This window comes from Columba livia, unplaced genomic scaffold (assembly GCF_036013475.1).
Source record: "Columba livia isolate bColLiv1 breed racing homer unplaced genomic scaffold, bColLiv1.pat.W.v2 Scaffold_132, whole genome shotgun sequence".
Classification (NCBI taxonomy): Eukaryota; Metazoa; Chordata; class Aves; order Columbiformes; family Columbidae; genus Columba; species Columba livia.
This window is the reverse complement of record NW_027043028.1, coordinates 37,422-56,766: the sequence shown is the minus strand read 5'-3', so window position 1 is coordinate 56,766 and position 19,345 is coordinate 37,422. Positions and strand designations below refer to the sequence as shown.

Below are 19,345 nucleotides of genomic sequence, written 5' to 3'. Positions count from 1 at the left end.
AGAGGACCAAGGCAATGGAATCCAAACTATCAAATTTGAGTGCAAGTGGAGGAAACCTGAGCCCATTGGGGAAAAAGTAACTGATGACGGTTATGAATTGTTGAGGAGACCGGGGCAGAGAAAGGGAGGGATCAAGGTGGATCGTGGAAGAAGCAGCTTGTGGAAGAGTGGGGAGGAGAGGGATTCAAGTGACCAGCTGCTCATGGGGAGGTGGCTGGTCAGTGCTGCTCTGGCCACCCCCCCTGCCTGATCACCATGGTCTGTCCTGCTTATTAGACTGGTTTCAGCTGGGGTAGAGTTAATTATCTTCGTAGCAACTCTATGGCACTGTGTTTTAAACCTGTGATGGAAACAGTGTTGATCGCACGCCCATGTTTCAGTCAGCGCTGAGCGGTGCTTGCACACAGTCAAGGCCTTTTCTGCTTCTCACGCTGAGAAGTGAGAGTAGGCTGGGGGTGCCCAAGAAACTGAGAGGAGACACAGCTGGGACAGCTGACCCCAGCTGACCAAAGGGATCTTCTGTAGCACATGAAGTCATGCTCAGCAATAAATCTGGGAGAAGAAGTGAGGGGGGAACACTCAGAGTGATGGCGTTTGTCTTCCCAAGTAACTGCTATGTGTGATGGAGCCCTGATTTTCTGGAGATGGCTGAACACCCACCTGCCAATGCAAAGCAGGGGACAGATTCCTTATATTTCTTTGATTGCGCACACAGCTTTTGCTTTACCTATTAAACTGTCTTTATCTCAACCCTCGAGTTTTCTTTTACTTTTAAGATCTTCCCCTCATCCTGCCACAGCAAAAGTGTGGTGCTGAGCTGATGACCAGGGTTAAACTACAATATTTCTTAAACTCTGTTCCTGGCTATTTACTGTGTGAGTGGGTTCACTGTTGTGTGTGTGTTTGGGTGTAAATGTATGCACACGCTTTCTTGGTCAGGTCTAAGTGAGGCTAGCAAGGAAGAGGGAACACCAGGATATGAAGAGACCTGGGGCTGGAATGGCCAAGTGGGCAATATCTATGAGTCTGGGTTGACCCAAACCCCAGGTCCACACTGGAGGGACCACAGGGGTGTGTGAAACTGCAGGTAAGTTCTACCCGGGATGTGCAGACAACTTGTGCAACCTTCACAGCAGCTCAGTCTGAGAGGAGGAACAGGACACGCTCAGTACTGTTGCTCATGGTTGTGTAGGTGCTGCTGTTGGTGTGGTGACTGTGAAGGTGCTGTTCCCTGTTGGAACGGGTCTGTGTGGGGTGGGCTGTTTCCATCTTTGTTTCCCTGCAGATACCTGGATTTAGTGCTTTGCCATGGGTTGACTCCACCTTGGGCCATGTCTCACTCTGTGGCCTCCAGTGGCTGCCCACCTCAGGCACACAGGTACATGTGTATCTCATGGGCTCTCCAGGCAGCTCCAGAGTCCTCTCCTGGAGGATTGTCCTCTGCCCCATCATGCTCTGGGACAGCCCAGTCTGACTGTATCTCATGACCACTCTCCTTCTCCACTGTCAACAGACAACAAGGGTTGTGTCTTAAACCACAACTCTGTTGTCTATCAGCTACCAACGTGACAACGAGCTTTGACCTCAGGCCCTTTTGAGTGAAATTCCTGGGCCTGTTGTTGAGATCAGCTTTAGAACAACAACCAAATATTGAGGAACTGCTGAGAGGAGATGTCATTTTATTACGGAGATGCTGTGGGAGACCAAGCTCTGAAACAGTGTTAGGAAAACAGTTATACAGGTTTCACGTGTTTTAAAAATATTAATAATGGGTACATTTTTCAGGATAGTCAGCTAAACACAAACAATTATGTAGGAACATAAAAACCACAAATAACAATATGGGTAATGCTAACAAATTAAGAGGGATAAAACAAGGTACAGGCCTGCACTGGAATACAAATAGACATCATTTGTGGACAGTGATGGAATGCTGATCAGTATAGACAAACACCCATGAAATCACTTTTCTAATGGACTCCTTGAGCTCATGGTTCCTCATGCTGTAGATGAGGGGGTTCACTGCTGGAGGCACCACTGAGTACAGAACAGACACCACCAGGTCCAGGGATGGGGAAGAGATGGAGGGGGGCTTCAGGTAGGCAAACATGCCAGTGCTGATGAACAGGGAGACCACGGCCAGGTGAGGGAGGCAGGTGGAAAAGGCTTTGTGCCGTCCCTGCTCAGAAGGGATCCTCAGCACGGCCCTGAAGATCTGCACATAGGACACCACAATGAACACAAAACACATGAAAACTAAACAGGCACTGACCACAATAAGGCCAAGTTCCCTGAGGTAGGAGTGTGAGCAGGAGAGCTTGAGGATCTGGGGGATTTCACAGAAGAACTGGCCCAGGGCATTGCCCTTGCACAGGGGCAGTGAAAATGTATTGGCCGTGTGCAGCAGAGCATTGAGAAACCCAGTGGCCCAGGCAGCTGCTGCCATGTGGACACAAGCTCTGCTGCCCAGGAGGGTCCCGTAGTGCAGGGGTTTGCAGATGGCAACGTAGCGGTCGTAAGACATGACTGTGAGAAGAAAATACTCAGTTGAAATGGAAAAGACAAACAAAAATAGCTGCGCAACACAGCCTGTATAGGAGATGGCCCTGGTATCCCATAGAGAGTTGGCCATGGATTTGGGCACAGTGGTGGAGATGGAGCCCAGGTCGAGGAGGGCGAGGTTGAGCAGGAAGAAGTACATGGGGGTGTGGAGGTGCTGGTCCCAGGCTATGGTGGTGATGATGAGGCCGTTGCCCAGGAGGGCAGCCAGGTAGATGCCCAGGAAGAGCCAGAAGTGCAAGAGCTGCAGCTCCCGTGTGTCTGTGAACGGCAGGAGGAGGAACTGGGTGATGGAGCTGCTGTTGGACATTGGCTGCCTGTGGGCATGAGGACCTGTCATAGGAGGAAAAGATAGTGAAGGTTTAGATGATGCTTCTCTGGGAATCATCAAACCCATTTCCCACAGACCCTCCCACCCTGTCACACAAAGAGACACTTTTCTTTTTCCAGGAGATCGTCCTGGCTGAGCCCTCGTCGGTGCTTGATGAGTGTGCAATGAAGAGCAGGGTCTCTGCCCAGGGGCTCCTGAGGACTCAGCCTGGCCCTGTGTGATCGGGTGGGCAGGGGCCAGTCCTGGGGTTCAGCTTTGTCAGCTGGAACCGCTCCTGGTGCAGAAGGGACTGTCAGCATCTGTACCCCCAGGCCTGAGAAACTGAGTTTGAGAGGTTTGGGGTTTCTACAGCTGCTTCTCCCCTCCCACCCTGGGGAGTGTTGTTGGGTGTCAGAAACCCTCAGCATTTCTGCTGCACTCAGGGAGAACAGAGCGAGTCCTGCGAGACCAGAGGATGCCTGTGGGTCAGCGCAGAGTGAGGGCAGCTGCTCTGTCCCTCTGTCTTGCTCCAGCTGCCCTGGGCTGGCACCTTTCTGAGATGGAGCCTGATCACCCTCCCATGTTACCCTGAAAAGCCACCAGGCACTGCTGAGAGCAGAGGGATCCACCTCAGACCATGACAGGTCTCATCCTTTCCTTTCCCAACGTTTAGCCCAAGACACACACAGCTCATTCCCCAGCCCCACAGACTGCATTGCCCACAGCCCACAGGTCAGAGCAAAGCTGGGACACGTGTGCCCATGGACACACCTGCAGGAAAGGACCCACAAGATCAGGCTGTGACTCTGCGGCTGAAACTGCCATCCCCAGAGAGCCTGACAGCAAGAACAAGATCCCAACAGCAGTGACCCAGAGCAGGGGAGCAAGAAGGAAAATGCGGTGAGGGTGGGTGTGAGAGAGGCCAGGGCAGAGGCAGCCGGGCACTCAGACAGCGTCACCCTTCCCCAGCTGTGCAGCACCTCCCAGACACCAACACTGCCGGGCAGCTGCTCTCAGCCCCTGTGCTCTGCAGAGGAACTGGAGCTCTGGCTGCACAGGAGCTGCTTCATGCCTTGGAGCCCCCGGCCCTGAGGGCAGAGGCTTTGCTGGGTGGGACAGGAGGCCAGGGGGCTGCTCACAGGAGGGATCTGCACTGCAGGGATCACAGGCACTTTTCTCTGTTCTCCCTCCCATAACCATTCCGGGTTTGGTTTCCTCTCATTTCTGATCATTTCCCTGCTGCCTGGAGATTCTCCCCTGGGAGGTGTTTCCCTGTCCATGTCTCTTCCCTGTCAGTGCTCACAGACCATCCCACCCTCTGTGCCCTCCCCCTGGCCCTACAGATCCTGCCTGTTCACAGGGCACTGCCTGGGGGCATCTTCCTGTTTGCAGGCTGGAAAACAGGACAGGTCAGACTAAGGCTGACGGGTCCAGCCAAGGTGATGCAGGTGCTGTGCACAGGCAGAGGGGTGGGGAAGGGATGTCAGGAGCCTTCTGGCAGATGGACTGATCACTCAGAGTTGCAGTTCAGGAGTCTCAGTGACGTGTTTAAGCATGAGAGCTCATTTTCATTTTATCCTTTCCTGCACCCCCCACCCCTTGGGAGAGGAAACTGAAAAGACAGGCTCAGGAAAGCTCCCTATCTGTCTGGTAATCCTTGCATTGATCTTCTCCTTGAGGCATCCCCTTGAAAAAACCTGGGGGTGATCTGGATGTGTGAGCAGCACTGACGCACACAGCACCCTCTCCACAGCAGAAGCACCTTTCTTGCCCTATAGGGTTTGCTCCTTCCACCACATCTTCTCCCCTCCGTGTTCTTGGGATCTCCTGGGCAGGCTGAGCGCTGACCCTGTCAGGCGGCAGAGTCCCTGCCCGGCACAGCCCTGGGGTGCAGGGACCCTGCTCTGCAGGACAGCCCTGGGCACCCCTGGGTGCTCCCCCAGTAGTCATGCTCAGCAGAAGTTGTCGTCATTCCCTGTTCCTTGCTCTGGAGTGTGTTCTTATCCTCTACAACAGAGATACTTTGAGAGAGACCTGACAGATCCTGTAAATTGTGGAATGTACCAGCTTAGGGTCTCCCTCCAGGAAATGCAGCTGCATTGTCCTACAGCCAGAGACTTACCGTGTTAGAACTGTGATTTGTCTCATTGAATCCTCAGCAACCAACCCCCCACATTGCCTTTAATCTCTCTGTGCCCGGCTCCTGTGCCCTCGGTGCTGCAGGCAGAGCCCTCAGCCCTGCTGCGTGTGCAGAGGAGCTGCTCCTGGGCAGAGCTGTCTCTCTGCAGCGCTGCCGCTGCCATGAGCTCCCTGTGTCCCAGGAGCCCAGCCCAGCTCAGCAGCACAGGAGCAGCCCATGATGTCCCTTTCTCTGTCCCCTCTGGGCTCCCTCCAGGTGTCCCTGGGGCTCCAACAACCTGAAGTAATCGGTGATGTTGATTCTCTCTCCTCTGAAGAGACACATCATTGTGTTCTTTGTATAAAACAATGAATTAGTATGAGAATCAACTTTTCTTGTCCCATCATTAGACAGGACACCAGGAATGTTACAGCAAAGGATCTAATTCCTCCAAGCTGGGGGAGGAATATCTTCAGTTGAATGAGTTCAGGCATTTTATTCTGGTTTTATACTCCCAGGTCTACAGAGACATTCATCAGTCTCTGGCAATGTGATGTCTGTGCTCTGATTCAAAGCCTTTGCACACATGGGCTCTTGGACACTTGGTACCAGGTTTCTTGTGCAGGTCAGAGCTGGGCTGGTGCCACAGCTGGGGTGGCTCAGCCCAGATGTGAGGCAATGTCCTCAGCCAGGGACCTGACTGGGGAGCTGGAGCTGTCAGTGCTGCAGACAGAGCTGTGACACGGATGGAATGAACTGCCAGGCAGGGTGGCAGGAGTGAGTTCATCTGGTCTCAAGGACAGCAGCCTCCAAGCACACCAACAGTCCAGATCAAAACTCAGTCTAGACCTATAAGGCAATTCAAGGGCCCCATAATGAGCTGTTACTACTGCAGGAACACTTAAAGGTGAAACAAAGACAGTTTGTAGCTACTGATGAATTTAATAAGGGAAAGAGATGAGAATCCCTGTGTTCTCTTGTCCTCCCTCTTCACCAGCAATGTGTCCCAGGCCTCTGTGACTTGAGACGGGTATGTGGAGAACAAGCAGCAGTGCATGGGGATCAAGTCAGGGGTCACTGGAACTAACACAATCCTCTCCAGTCTATGGGACAGCAGGGGCAGCATCCCAGGAGCTGGGACAGCAGGACGATGTCACAGTGAGGCCACTCTCCCCCATCTTGGAAAGCTCATGGAGACTGGGGGGACTCCCTGACCACTGGCAGCTCTCACACAGTGTGTGCACTTTTCAAAATGGCCAATGGGTGAGCAGGGGAACTAAGGGCTGTGCCCCAGAGCATGTCCACTGGGACCCCATTTCTGGGTGTCTGGAAGAGAAGGTGATGGGGTTTGCCCAGGGCAGGTTGTGCCTGTCCATCCTCTTTGCTTTCTGTGAGGAAAAGACAGGGTTGTGGATGTGGGGAGAACATCAATGGCCCGTTACCTGGTAGTCAGCAAGGCATTCAGCATCATCCCCCACAACATTCTTGTGTCCAACATAGGATATTATGATCTGTGTCAGTGTGTGAGTAGATGGGTAAAAACAATCTGGGTGGTTGGGCTTGGAAAGGTGCTGTAGAAAGGGAGAAACTTTCCAGTCCTGAGGACAGTCCAGCACTGGAAGCTGTTTCCCAGGAGTGCGCACCCACTCTGTCCCAGAAAGTGACCAAGATGTGTTTGGATAAAGCCCTGAGCAATCTGGTCTGACCCTGCTGTGAGCAGGAGGTTGGTCAAGACACCTCCCGAGGTCCCTTTGAGCCTGAATGGCACTGTCCTTCCTTCCCCTTCATGTTTTCAATTTAGGGACAGCTCTCAGGTTTTCCCTGAGCACAGGAACAATTCACATGTGTAGGGCTGCTTTGCAAGTGCCCCCAAACTGTCCTGACCACAACTTTTGCATTCCTTTTCATTTGCCCCAATCCAGGGTCTAATGCCCTTGCAGAAAGAACATCCCCCCTTGTTAATCTGTTCGTAGCAGGTTGTTCAAGAGCTGTCAGCATCCATGTACAGAGTCTGCACAGCAGCCAGGCAGCAAAGCCACCGTTACAGAAATGGAGATGAGACACTTGACCAGCTCCTTGAACCCAGATATCAGCGTGACATGTCTGCTGAGATTCCCGGGAACACCTGAACTGTAAGAGCAGAGCATGTGAGTCCTGGTTGGGTATCCTGGCTTGTCTCCTGACCCATGTGGTGCTTCAGGCTGTGAAGAGAATCAAAACCAGCCATTGCACTGGGGTAGTTCCATTTTACACGTGTCACACGGGGCAGATGAAGGGAGCTCAGAACTCCAGACTCTGCTGCACTGTTGGGACTGCAGAGACTGGAAATGCAAGTGACAGTGTGTGTCAGGGCACACACATAAAGATTCTGGCCTCCTTTGGGCCTTTGCACTGACCTGGGATCTGTTCATTGGCCTTCTTTGTCTCAAAAGTAAACTGTTCTCCTATGGAACCCCCACAACACACCACATAAGAAATTATTAAAAAGTAGAAAAATAATGAAAGAAGCACAATTTTGGGGTAATTCTGTCCAAGAGGTGTACTCTTTAAATGATTAGAACAAAAAAGAAGTGAGAGAAAAAGCATTGTTCTAAGAAATTCTTTCAATACACTACTGCTGAGGTGTAGTAGATGCTTGGAAAAGCAAGAATGACTGTTAGGACTGAAATTAAAGAGATTTAAATCATGACTGTTCGGACTGAAATTAAAGAGATTTAGGTCATCATGATCATCAGTGAGAATAAGGAGTTCCCTGTTACTGTTATCAGTGACAGTACCACTGTTCACAAACATCCTTCAGAGCATCTCCATTGTTCCTGGGCTCCAAAGCTCATCCTGCTCAGAGTTTGACAGGATTGCTGCAAACCCCTGAGACCCAAATCTCTACAACTGTCTCTGCTCAACAGCCTTTTACCCCAGGAAGGGGAAAACTGCCAATGCAGGCACCAACCCAGTGCCCAACCTGCCTGGAGAGCCAGGACAGTTGTGCCACACAACAGCAGCCTCTGAGTGAACCTGGAGGTGATGGGATTGAAACGGTTTCAACCCAAATCAGAGAATCAGAGAATCATTTAGGCTGGAAAAGAGCCTTAAGAACATGCAGTCCAACCGTAAATCAAACACTGCCCAGTCCATCACTAAACCATGTCCCAAAGTGCCACATCTCCACGTCTTTAAAACACCTCCAGCAATGGAAGCTCCAATCCTGAGCTGGCAGGACACCACTGGCTGCAGTTGGACATAAGATACTGGTCATGGCTGTGAGTTCAGCCCTCGCTGGCAGAATGTCTCACACCCTCACTGAGGAGGGCAGGGGGCTGGGAGATGGGAGCACGTTTCAGTTTCCAGATCCCAGCACAGAGCCCAAACCATCCTGCCCTTGGACTCTGGATCCCATTTCCTGAGATGCAAAGCTGGTGGGACTTCTGTGGATAATCATGTTAAAGGCATGAATACTCCTTCAAGTGTTTGTGTAATTTGTCTAGGAATGTCAGTTTTATATGCTTATATTTAAATATCTGTAAAATAATACTCTGTATCTGTGGTAGGCTTTCTGGCAATGAGAATTAAATAGGTATTTGCACTATAAGGCTCCATACCTCATCCACAAGCACACATCTGTGTGGTTCAGATGAAGGGTGGTCTGGCAAACGTCACCCTTTGTGTCCCCAGGTGATGGACACTGCTCATGTGCCTCTGCAGAGAGTGGCAGGAGCTGGATCCCCTTCTCGGGACAGACTCCTTCCAGGAGAGACACAGACACAGGGGGAACTCATCAGGGCTTTACGGCATTTCACTGGGCATCAGTTTGACATATTGGGTGCTGTCCTGTGACTGCCCTTTCTGCACAAATGATCATACAAACACAACCATTTAGTAGGACATGGTCATAAAGGGGCTGTTATGGACAAGAAAGCTCATCATGAACTCTGGAGAGAGCGAGGAAGTTCATAATAAGCACCAGGAAGAACCAAGAAGCTCGAGGCCTCTTCTGAAGAGCGGGAGGCCTGAGCAGCCGTGATTGGCCATTGTAGGTGTGGGAGAGGGTCAGGGCATGTAGGGAGAAGCAATGAGATGGCTGATGGCTTCAGTGAACCCTTCCAGCCATGTCTGAGCCCAGAAATGGAAAGCAGTTGATGTCTGCAGGTGGAGGAGGAACAGGAGGAAGATCTTCCTGGGAATATGGAAGGAAGAAAGGCCTCTCTTGGGCTAATCCTGTATGGCAGTGCCATTTGCATGCTGTGGGCATGGCTGTGCCTGGGAGATGGGGAACGGCTGCTGCTGGGGTGGCTGTGCTCAGTCATGGCCCATGAGCTGACCCTGCTCTGCTCCTCTCTTACGCTGCCCACACTTGGATGGTCCTCAGCAATCATCCATGAGCCTGGTGGATCCATGAACCTCCTGGAGTGATGGGTATGGATCCAAATAGAGGATTCAAGCAAGTGTGGGATTGGGACATTGAGGTAACTGGTGACCATTGCCAGGTGTATGAAAGAAGCTGGATGAGTTGTGATTTGCTCACAGGCATTTCCAGCTCCACAGAAATCCAGAGCCTTGCAGTTAAAGGAACAGCACTTGACATAAACACCACCCCCAAAACACAAAACACTCACACTGACCACAGGAAAAGCCTTGAAAAACATTGGAGAAAGATCTACCAGGTCCCAGGGGTCAGGGCTCAGCCATCTGGTGATGAACAAGCATCAAGGGCTGACATGGCATCAGAGCCACCTCCACATGGCCCTCACCACCTGGAACCAGTGTCTCCAAGTCTTTCCTTCAGCAGCCTCCAGGGACAGGGACCTGCACTGGTTGTTTCCTTCACAGCTGTGTCAGTGATGGCTCTTCATGGGGTCCAAACACCCTCAGAAACTTGGGGTTTGCTTCTGCTTTTCACTTCATCAGAGGTTGTTCATTCTTTCAGTATCTGCAGTTCAGGATCATGGCAGCAGAGAGCTCACTAACATCTAAAATGCTCTTACAAGCAAAGGCTCTGTGCAGCATTTTCCTAGAGGCTTCAAGTCTGGTGTGGATGATTAGGGAGATTTCAGGAACATCCAAACAGAGAGCATTTGCATAATAAATAGCAATAAAGCCAAATTTCTTCTATTCCCTTCCCTGCTCGCCCTTCCCTCCATTTCCAGAACAGGTGGTAACAGCAGATTCCAGTTCATATCCGTATGGAGCGTCTCCTGATAAAGACTGAATATGCCATAAAAGTGGGTGCCTAAATCACCATGTGAATCAGGAGATAGTCCAGGACACCTTAAGAGGAGTCAGACACCTCTGGACCAAGAGGTGGGTGTCCCTGGCAGTCTCAGGTGCCACAGCACAGACATACTTGTGTTCAGGGAGCCGGTAAAGTGACCCATCTCCTGTTCTGTAATGCTACCTCTCTGAGAAGACAACAGGAGATTGACTGATGTCAGAGCCGATTTCAGCTGCTCCAAGATGGACCCACTCCTTGCCAATTCTGAGCCACTCAGTGATGCTGGCAGCACCTCTGGGATATTGTATTTGAGAAAGGGTAAAAAACGCTGCACAACAGCAGGTGGGAGAGAGGAGGGAGGAGATGGGAGAGAAAAGCTCTGCAGACACCAAGGTCATATCCCATATGACCAAAGCAGGTCCCTCAGCAGGACAAAGCTTGCTCTCCTGAAATCCTGCTCTTGGCCTTGTTCTCATCTCCCAGGAGCCTCAGCTCCACTTTCCATCCCTGACTGTTCCATCCTGACCAACTCTTTCTGGTTTGTAAGTGTGAAGTCCCACAGGGCACCTCACCCCACTGACTCCTCAGTCACCCATGTCAGGAAGATGTTGTCAATGAGATCCAAAATCTTCCTTGTCCCCAGGCAGGAACCTGGGAGGTGTGGGACCATAGTCCTGCCCTTGGCCTTGCACAGCCCCACATCACACTGTCCCAGGAAGGGCCCTGGGCAACGTGGGAGGGACAGGATCTGACTCCCCAGGGTTGGGGGTCAGGGCTTTGCCCTTTGATTAATGAAACACATTCAGGTTTACTCAGCATCAGAGACACCTTTACTTTGCTTTTCCTGACATGTCATCACTGCCTCCAGTTTTCTGCTCTAACGGGCCCTGGGGACATTTGCTCAGTAGTGTCCTTCAGTGGGACCCATTAACATTACAAGAAAGTTTGGAGTTTGATTCTGACTTTGACTTCTTGGGAGGTTTCATCAAATTCCCCTAAGGGTCTGATGTCCATGGACTCAGCACCAAACCCACCAGAGGGGTCATTAAAGCGCCTGGGGCTGCTCCTGTGCTGCTGAGCTGGGCTGGGCTCCTGGGACACAGGGAGCTCATGGCAGCGGCAGCGCTGCAGAGAGACAGCTCTGCCCAGGAGCAGCTCCTCTGCACACGCAGCAGGGCTGAGGGCTCTGCCTGCAGCACCGAGGGCACAGGAGCCGGGCACAGAGAGGGAAACGCAGTCTGGGCTGGGAGGATGCTGAGAGTTCACTGGAAATGAAATCCTCTCAGATATGAAGCCTGTGGCTGCAGGGCATTGCATCTGCAAATCTTGGTAGGATCTCAGAAAGCTGTCACATTGCAGAGCCTGCGAGAGATGTAAGTACAGCTCTCAGAGGTTCTCTGATCAGAGGAGAGGATGTGCTGCAGAGCAGGGATTGCCTTCTGCACTGTCAGAGTGACAAGACGTGAATGCTGCGTTCTCCCCAGGGTGGCTGTGGGGTGTAAATGTCAATGTGCAGGCAGGAGTGCCCAGGGCTGTCCTGCAGAGCAGGGTCCCTGCACCCCAGGGCTGTGCCGGGCAGGGACTCTGCCGCCTGCCAGGGTCAGCGCTCAGCCTGCCCGGGAGAGCCCGGCAACACTAAGGGGAGAAGATGTGGTGGAGGAGCAAACCCTATTGGGTGAGAAAGGTGCCTCTGCTGTGGAGAGGGTGCTGTGTGGGTCAGGGTTGTTCACACATCCAGATCACCCCCAGCATTTTTCCAAGTGGATGCCTCAAGGAGAAGATCAATGCAAGGATTGCCAGGCAGATAAGGAGCTTTCCTGAGCCTGTCTTTTCAGTTTCCTCTCCCAAGGGGTGGGGGGTGCAGGAAAGGATAAAATGAAAACGAGCTCTCATGTTTAAACAAGTCACTGAGACTCCTAACTGCAACTCTGAGTGATCAGTACATCTGCCAGAAGGCTCATGACATCCCTTCCCCACCCCTCTGCCTGTGCACAGCACCTGCATCACCTTGGCTGGACCCGTCAGCCTTAGTCTGACCTGTCCTGTTTTCCAGCCTGCAAACAGGAAGATGCCCCCAGGCAGTGCCCTGTGAACAGGCAGGATCTGTAGGGCCAGGGGGAGGGCACAGAGGGTGGGATGGTCTGTGAGCACTGACAGGGAAGAGACATGGACAGGGAAACACCTCCCAGGGGAGAATCTCCAGGCAGCAGGGAAATGATCAGAAATGAGAGGAAACCAAACCCGGAATGGTTATGGGAGGGAGAACAGAGAAAAGTCCCTGTGATCCCCTGCAGTGCAGATCCCTCCTGTGAGCAGCCCCCTGGCCTCCTGTCCCACCCAGCAAAGCCTCTGCCCTCAGGGCCGGGGGCTCCAAGGCATGAAGCAGCTCCTGTGCAGCCAGAGCTCCAGTTCCTCTGCAGAGCACAGGGGCTGAGAGCAGCTGCCCGGCAGTGTTGGTGTCTGGGAGGTGCTGCACAGCTGGGGAAGGGTGACGCTGTCTGAGTGCCCGGCTGCCTCTGCCCTGGCCTCTCTCACACCCACCCTCACCGCATTTTCCTTCTCGCTCCCCTGCTCTGGGTCACTGCTGTTGGGATCTTGTTCTTGCTGTCAGGCTCTCTGGGGATGGCAGTTTCAGCTGCAGAGTCACAGCCTGAGCTTGTGGGTCCTTTCCTGCAGGTGTGTCCATGGGCACACGTGTCCCAGCTTTGCTCTGACCTGTGGGCTGTGGGCAATGCAGTCTGTGGGGCTGGGGAATGAGCTGTGTGTGTCCTGGGCTAAATGTGGGGTGCTGAGACCTTAGGAAAGGATGAGACCTGTCATGGTCTGAGGTGGATCCCTCTGCTCTCAGCAGTGCCTGGTGGTTTTTCAGGGTAACATGGGAGTGTGATCAGCCCCCATCTCAGAAAGGTGCCAGCCCAGGGCAGCTGGAGCAAGACAGAGGGACAGAGCAGCTGCCCTCACTCTGCACCGACCCACAGGCATCCTCTGGTCTCGCAGGACTCGCTCTGTTCTCCCTGAGTGCAGCAGAAATGCTGAGGGTTTCTGACACCCAACAACACTCCCCAGGGTGGGAGGGCAGAAGCAGCTGTAGAAACACCAAACCTCTCAAAGTCAGTTTCTCAGGCCTGGGGGTACAGATGCTGACAGTCCCTTCTGCACCAGGAGCGGTTCCAGCTGACAAAGCTGAACCCCAGGATTGGCCCCTGCCCACCCGATCACACAGGGTCAGGCTGAGTCCTCAGGAGCCCCTGGGCAGAGACCCTGCTCTTCATTGCACATTCATCAAGCACCGACGAGGGCTCCAGCCAGGACGATCTCCTGGAAAAAGAAAAGTGTCTCTTTGTGGGAGGGTCTGTTGGAAATGGGTTTGATTATTCCCAGAGAAGTCTCATCTAAACCTTCACTATCTTTTCCTCCTATGACAGGTCCTCACGCCCACAGGCAGCAAATGTCCAACAGCAGCTCCATCACCCAGTTCCTCCTCCTGCCGTTCACAGACACACGGGAGCTGCAGCTCTTGCACTTCTGGCTCTTCCTGGGCATCTACCTGGCTGCCCTCCTGGGAAACGGCCTCATCATCACCACCATAGCCTGGGACCAGCACCTCCACACCCCCATGTACTTCTTCCTGCTCAACCTCGCCCTCCTCGACCTGGGCTCCATCTCCACCATTGTCCCCAAATCCATGACGAACTCCCTCTGGGATACTAGGGCCATCTCATACTCAGGATGTACGACACAGCTCTTTTCATTTGCATTCTTGATAGTAGCAGAGTATTGTCTCCTCACCGTCATGTCCTACGACCGCTACGTTGCCATCTGCAAACCCCTGCACTACGGGACCCTCCTGGGCAGCAGAGCTTGTGTCCACATGGCAGCAGCTGCCTGGGCCACTGGGTTTCTCACTGCTCTGCTGCACACGGCCAATACATTTTCACTGCCCCTGTGCAAGGGCAATGCCCTGGGCCAGTTCTTCTGTGAAATCCCCCAGATCCTCAAGCTCTCCTGCTCACACTCCCACCTCAGGGAACTTGGGCTCCTTGTGGTCAGTGCCTGTTTATTTTTTACGTGTTTCATTTTCATTGTGGTGTCCTATGTGCAGATCTTGAGGGCCGTGCTGAGGATCCCCTCTGAGCAGGGACGGCACAAAGCCTTTTCCACCTGCCTCCCTCACCTGGCCGTGGTCTCCCTGTTTGTCAGCACTGGTTCATTTGCCTACCTGAAGCCCCCCTCCATCTGTTCTCCTTCCCTGGACCTGGTGGTGTCAGTTCTGTACTCGGTGGTGCCTCCAGCAGTGAACCCCCTCATCTACAGCATGAGGAACCAGGAGCTCAAGGATGCCCTGTGCAAACTCATATCCCTCTGTTTTCTGAAGCAATAAACTGGCCATCTTCTTCTATACAGGAGTTTTAATGTAGCTAATTACAAGCCCAGCCTGTCAACTGGATTTTCTGTTGTTGTTGGTTGTTTTCTTATTGTGATAATGTTGTCAACCCCTTTCTAATTCACTGCTGGCTTTTCTTTTATAACTGTTGGCTGCTTAACTGAGCAGCACTGCTCTCCTTGTCTCTAAAAAGAATAAAGGGCTCTTTAGTGACTTGTTTTTCACTATATCCTTCCTGCAAGGTCTTATGGAACTGCAGGGACAATTCTTGTGTCCATGGGAGGAGGGAAAAGAGTCCAGCGTGGCAGCCCTGCCAGGGAGCAGCAGCGCTTGTTCTTCCAGAGCTGTTCTGGTTCCACTCCCACACTCTCCTTCTCATCCCTGGTGTTGGTGCAAGGCCTGAGTGCTCTGGCAGCTTGGTCACCATCCTGCTGTGTGTCAGTGCTGTGGGCGCAGGCAGGGACAGGCAATGGGCACTGCTGTGACAGACCTGGCCTCAGTAACAGTACTTGCACAAGGAAAAGTGATCTTTTTTGGGTGGTGCATGATGGTTTATATCTTCTTGCAATGTTTCTCTCAAGCTTATTCCTACAAAAGTCACCCACTTATAAAACGCCATTGTGTATCTGAACAGTGTGTGTGTGCAGGGCTGGCACACAGCAGTGTCCTCTCACAGCCAGGCTCCTGCCAGAGACCTGCAGGACCAGCAGAGCAGGGGCTGGGCTGTGCCCATGTTCACTGGAAACACTTCAGAAGCTGCCCCAGGGCATCGTCATGGACTGGCCCCTCACAACCACCATTTCCAGCACTGGGCTCTCTCCCCAGCACACCAAGGTTGTTCTTCCCTCCATGGAATTACAGTGAATGAGCAGGTCAGCAGTCCATGTTTGCATTGTACATATGAGATGCGAGCATGCACATCATGTGCGTGAGATGGCATGAACCTGAGTGAGCAGAAACGCCATCAGCTATTCCTGGGGGTTGCATGAAGGCCTGTCTCGAGGTCACTTCACATTGGGAGTAACAGCCCACGGGAAACCACCCACTGGGATCTTCTTCCTTGAACTGAGGTCCCCGTGTCCATTTCTCATGATGTGGAGCTGAGGTGCCTCCAATCCCTTTGGGGTAGCAACAGGAAGCCAGAGGTACAATGTGACTCCTGTCTCTGTAAGTAAAAGGGACAGACTGTCTCTGAACATCCCTGGGTGCATAAGGAGTCCACGAGGCCAGCTCTGATGGAACCCTGGCATTTCTGTGTGTGACTCCAGGAACAACCCCAGTGGCCCAGTGAGATTCATCTCAGCTGCTGGGACGGCTCATTGCAAGTGCTCCTGTCTGCTACGTCACCCTTGCCCGTGATTCTGGATTGTGCTTTCAAAAGTGACAGCAAAATCAGAGAAATTCTGAGGTCCTTGGGGAAGGAAGATCTTCAAGAAGGGCCTGAAGGAGGATTTGAAGAATTACGGGCTGATCATCCTACCTCTGTCCCTGGGAAGGGTTAAGTCCATGTCTTCCTGCACCAATCTCCAGGCACCTGAAGGACAAGGAAGGGATTGCTGAACCCAAATGAGTGGAAAACCCAGTGAGTCACAAGAAATGCTCTGAACCCATTCCAGAGCTTTAGACCCCCAGGAAAGAGCTCAGTGACAGTGCAGCCCAGCCAGTTGCATCTGTGTCCCTCACTGAGCAGCACAACCAGTGTGCAGTCACCCCATGGTCCTGCAGCCAACCTGCTCTGCTGAGCATCAGTGCCAGGCTGGGGCCCTGTGGGGAGCACAGGATGGGGCCAGGAGCACCAGAGCAGATCAGAGGAGGGATGGAGGAGATCAGAAAGGAGCTGACCTGGGCTGGAAATTGCCTTGGAGAGAAAAATGCTGTTGTTCAGCTGCCCCAAGATAACACCCAGAGTTAAGGGTGCAGCACCAGAAGTCCTTGCTGTCCTGGTGCTTCACCAGGCCTGGGAAGTAGCTGGAGAAGGATTGGTGTCCGCCACGTGCCATCTCTTAGTGCATCATCCCTCATGAAGGGTGGCATGGAAAGCAAGTCTGGGACCCTGTGTCCGGACTTGCACTGAAGAAAGTATTCACCCAGAAGCCACATCCTTTTGCTCTGGTACTTCAGTCCTGGTGCTCATCGCATGTCCTTAAGAAAAAGTTATGCACCTCTCTTGTCAACCTTACCCCAAAAGTGACCCTTAGACAAGGCTCCTGAGCTGCAGCTGAGCTGGAGAACTGGGGTCCAGCTGTGACCAGAGGAAGGACAAGGCCTGTCCTGTGTCCTCTAAAGGGCTGGCAGCCTTTGTGATCTCCACCAGAAAAGGCAGCATGCAGGAAACTATAGACGATCCCCATGCCCATTGGAGGCCCTTAGGAAGAGTTCCTCTCTCCAAATATCCAACCCAGCTTGTTACTGCATGAACAACCAGGAGAAACTGCCCCTGGACCCTTATTCCAGACCCCATCTCCTCCACCCCACAAAGGCAGTGCTCTCCCCCTTGGCACTGAGGTGGTTCCAGGGACCCAAGAGACACCTGTAGGAGAAGATGTTGGGTGGGGATATGGTGTCCTTCAGTGCTCCTCATGGTACCTCCTGCTGGGCTTTGTGCCACTGGTCACAACCCTCTGAGCCTGGATGTTCAGCCAGTTCTCAGTGGTGCTAAACAGGAACATGCCCATGAGCACATTGGGCTGCACTGGGAGGAGCGTGGCCACCCAGACAAGGGCAGTTATTGCCCATCGTGACTCAGCACTGGTGTGGTCACATCTGGAGCCGTGTGTCCCAGTGTGAGGTTCCCCATTCTTGAGGAATGGGGAGGAGCTGCCGTGTGGCCAGAGAAAGTCTGGGTCATGTGTGGAGATGCTGAGAGACTCAAACTTCTTTAGCCTGGTGAAGGGGAGCCTGAGGAAACGTGCTGGTTTTACTGAAATTGAGTTAATTTTCTTCATGCATTTTGAACCTCTCTCCTTCACAGCCAGTACAGTCTTTTGTTTAGATTTACTATGAGAATAATAAGATAATGCTGTTTCTTCCCTGGGATAGAGTTCATTTTGTCTTTTAGCAGCTTTACAGTGTTTGCCATTTGCTATGAAAGGAATGTCAGAACTCACTGATATCTTGGCTGTTGTCAGGGAAACCAAGGACTTCTTTGGCCATCCAGCTGCAGATGCAGATTGGCAGGAGGGGACACAGACAGGACAGCACCTGGATTGACATGCAGGCTGATCAATGAAATATTCCCTATGATTAGCGTCATGCTCAGTCTAAAGCTGGAGTCGGCTTTTAGGGCTTGTTACATCCGTTACTTTGGGTTTTCCAGCTGGTTTGGTCAGTTCCATTCAGAAGTTTCATTCTGTCAGGAGTTCGATGTCCGTTCGGCCTTTTGCCGTTCTGCCATTTTACTGTTGGCCTTTGGGCCTTTCTGCCTGTTGCCCTTTTGCTCTCTCTTGCCGGGATGGGCTGTTCAGGACCAAGGTGCTCCCTTCTGCAGGACTGGCTGCTCCGTGTGACTGGAGTTATACGGGGGATAGCACTGAGTATATTTTCTTAATTTAATTTATCTATTTCTATTTAACTTACCTTGACTATTGTCAGGGAAACCAAGGACTTCTCTGGAGTGCAGCTGCAGGTGCAAATTGGCAGGAGAGAGCACTGACAGGACAGCACCTTGATTGACATCCAGGTCAATCAACAAGCTATTCTCTACCATTAGTGTCATGCTCAGTATAAAGCTGGAGATGCCTTTTCCAGCCAGTTAGTTTTGGTTTTCTGGCTACTTTGCTTAGCTCTGTTCGGAAGTTCCATTCTATTGGGAGTTCAGGGTTAGTTCAGTTTTATGATGTTTTGCTGTTTTTCAATTGGCCCTTGGGCCTCTCTGCCTTTTGCACTTGTACTTTCTCTTGCTGGGATCAGCTGTTCAGGACCAGGGTGCTCTCTTCTTTTGGGCTGCCTGTTCAGCACAACTGGAGTTCTGTGGGGGATTGCACTGAGTGTCATATATTTTACTTTATGTATATCTTACTATAAGTATATTACTAGTAGTAGTGTATTATTTTTATTGTCTTGTTAATTTTTTGTCTAAACCCACAAGCTTCTCCCTTCCCATTCAGTTCTCTCCCTTATCCCACCTGGGTACTGGGAGCAGGATGTGAGCAGCTCTCATGGTCTTGGTTGGTGTTTGTGGTAAAACCATGACAAGAAAGGGCAGTAGTAGCTTCAGAAAACTTGAAAATCACTTTCCAATATGGTGTCAATTTTTAATTTTTTTGTTTTTGTTTTTGTTGGGAAACAGCAAGAGAAAGGAAAACCATCAGAAACTGCAGCTCTGGAGGTCCAGAGTGGAGCTCAAGATAAAGAAATGTCATTCTGAGCACAGTGCTGTGGTCATTCAAAGGGACTCTGGATCAGCCATGACTTTGTGTTTCCAGGAACAGCTGGTGAGGATGGAGAGACAGCAGCACAGGTGGGGACACACTGGGCTGAGAACAAGGTGGGGAAGCACATGGGGTGTCTGCAGCCTGTGGGGAAACAGCCACAGGCCTGGGACAGTGCAGGATGGACTGTGGTGAACATCACCAAGGGCACTGGCAAGGCTGGATGTCCCTGAAATACACAAGGTCTTTGTCCCCTTGGCTATGGCTGATGTCCCTGCCAGTGAGGCCTAAGAGGAGACACATGGTTGTCATGGCCATGGCACCCCATTGCTTCCTTGCACGCCCAGGGAGTGTCACACCATTGTCCTGCACTGGGCATCGCACTCCCCACAGC

The 19,345-nt window shown here is 52.1% G+C and overlaps 2 protein-coding genes across 2 annotated transcripts; one reads left to right on the top strand and one right to left on the bottom strand.

Annotated features, from left to right (window-relative positions):
* Nucleotides 1-1,909: 1,909 nt before the first annotated feature.
* Nucleotides 1,910-2,869, bottom strand: LOC135577654 (olfactory receptor 14A16-like). The gene has a single exon (XM_065047786.1). The coding sequence runs from the start codon at nucleotides 2,867-2,869 to the stop codon at nucleotides 1,910-1,912; it is 960 nt and encodes a 319-aa protein (XP_064903858.1).
* Nucleotides 2,870-14,026: 11,157 nt separating this feature from the next.
* LOC135577662 (olfactory receptor 14J1-like) lies at nucleotides 14,027-14,488 on the top strand (the record flags this gene model as incomplete). The annotated part of the gene is made up of 1 exon (XM_065047795.1): nucleotides 14,027-14,488. A coding segment is annotated over one exon (462 nt), but the record flags the coding sequence as incomplete, so codon positions are not given.
* Between the last annotated feature and the right edge of the window lie 4,857 nt (nucleotides 14,489-19,345).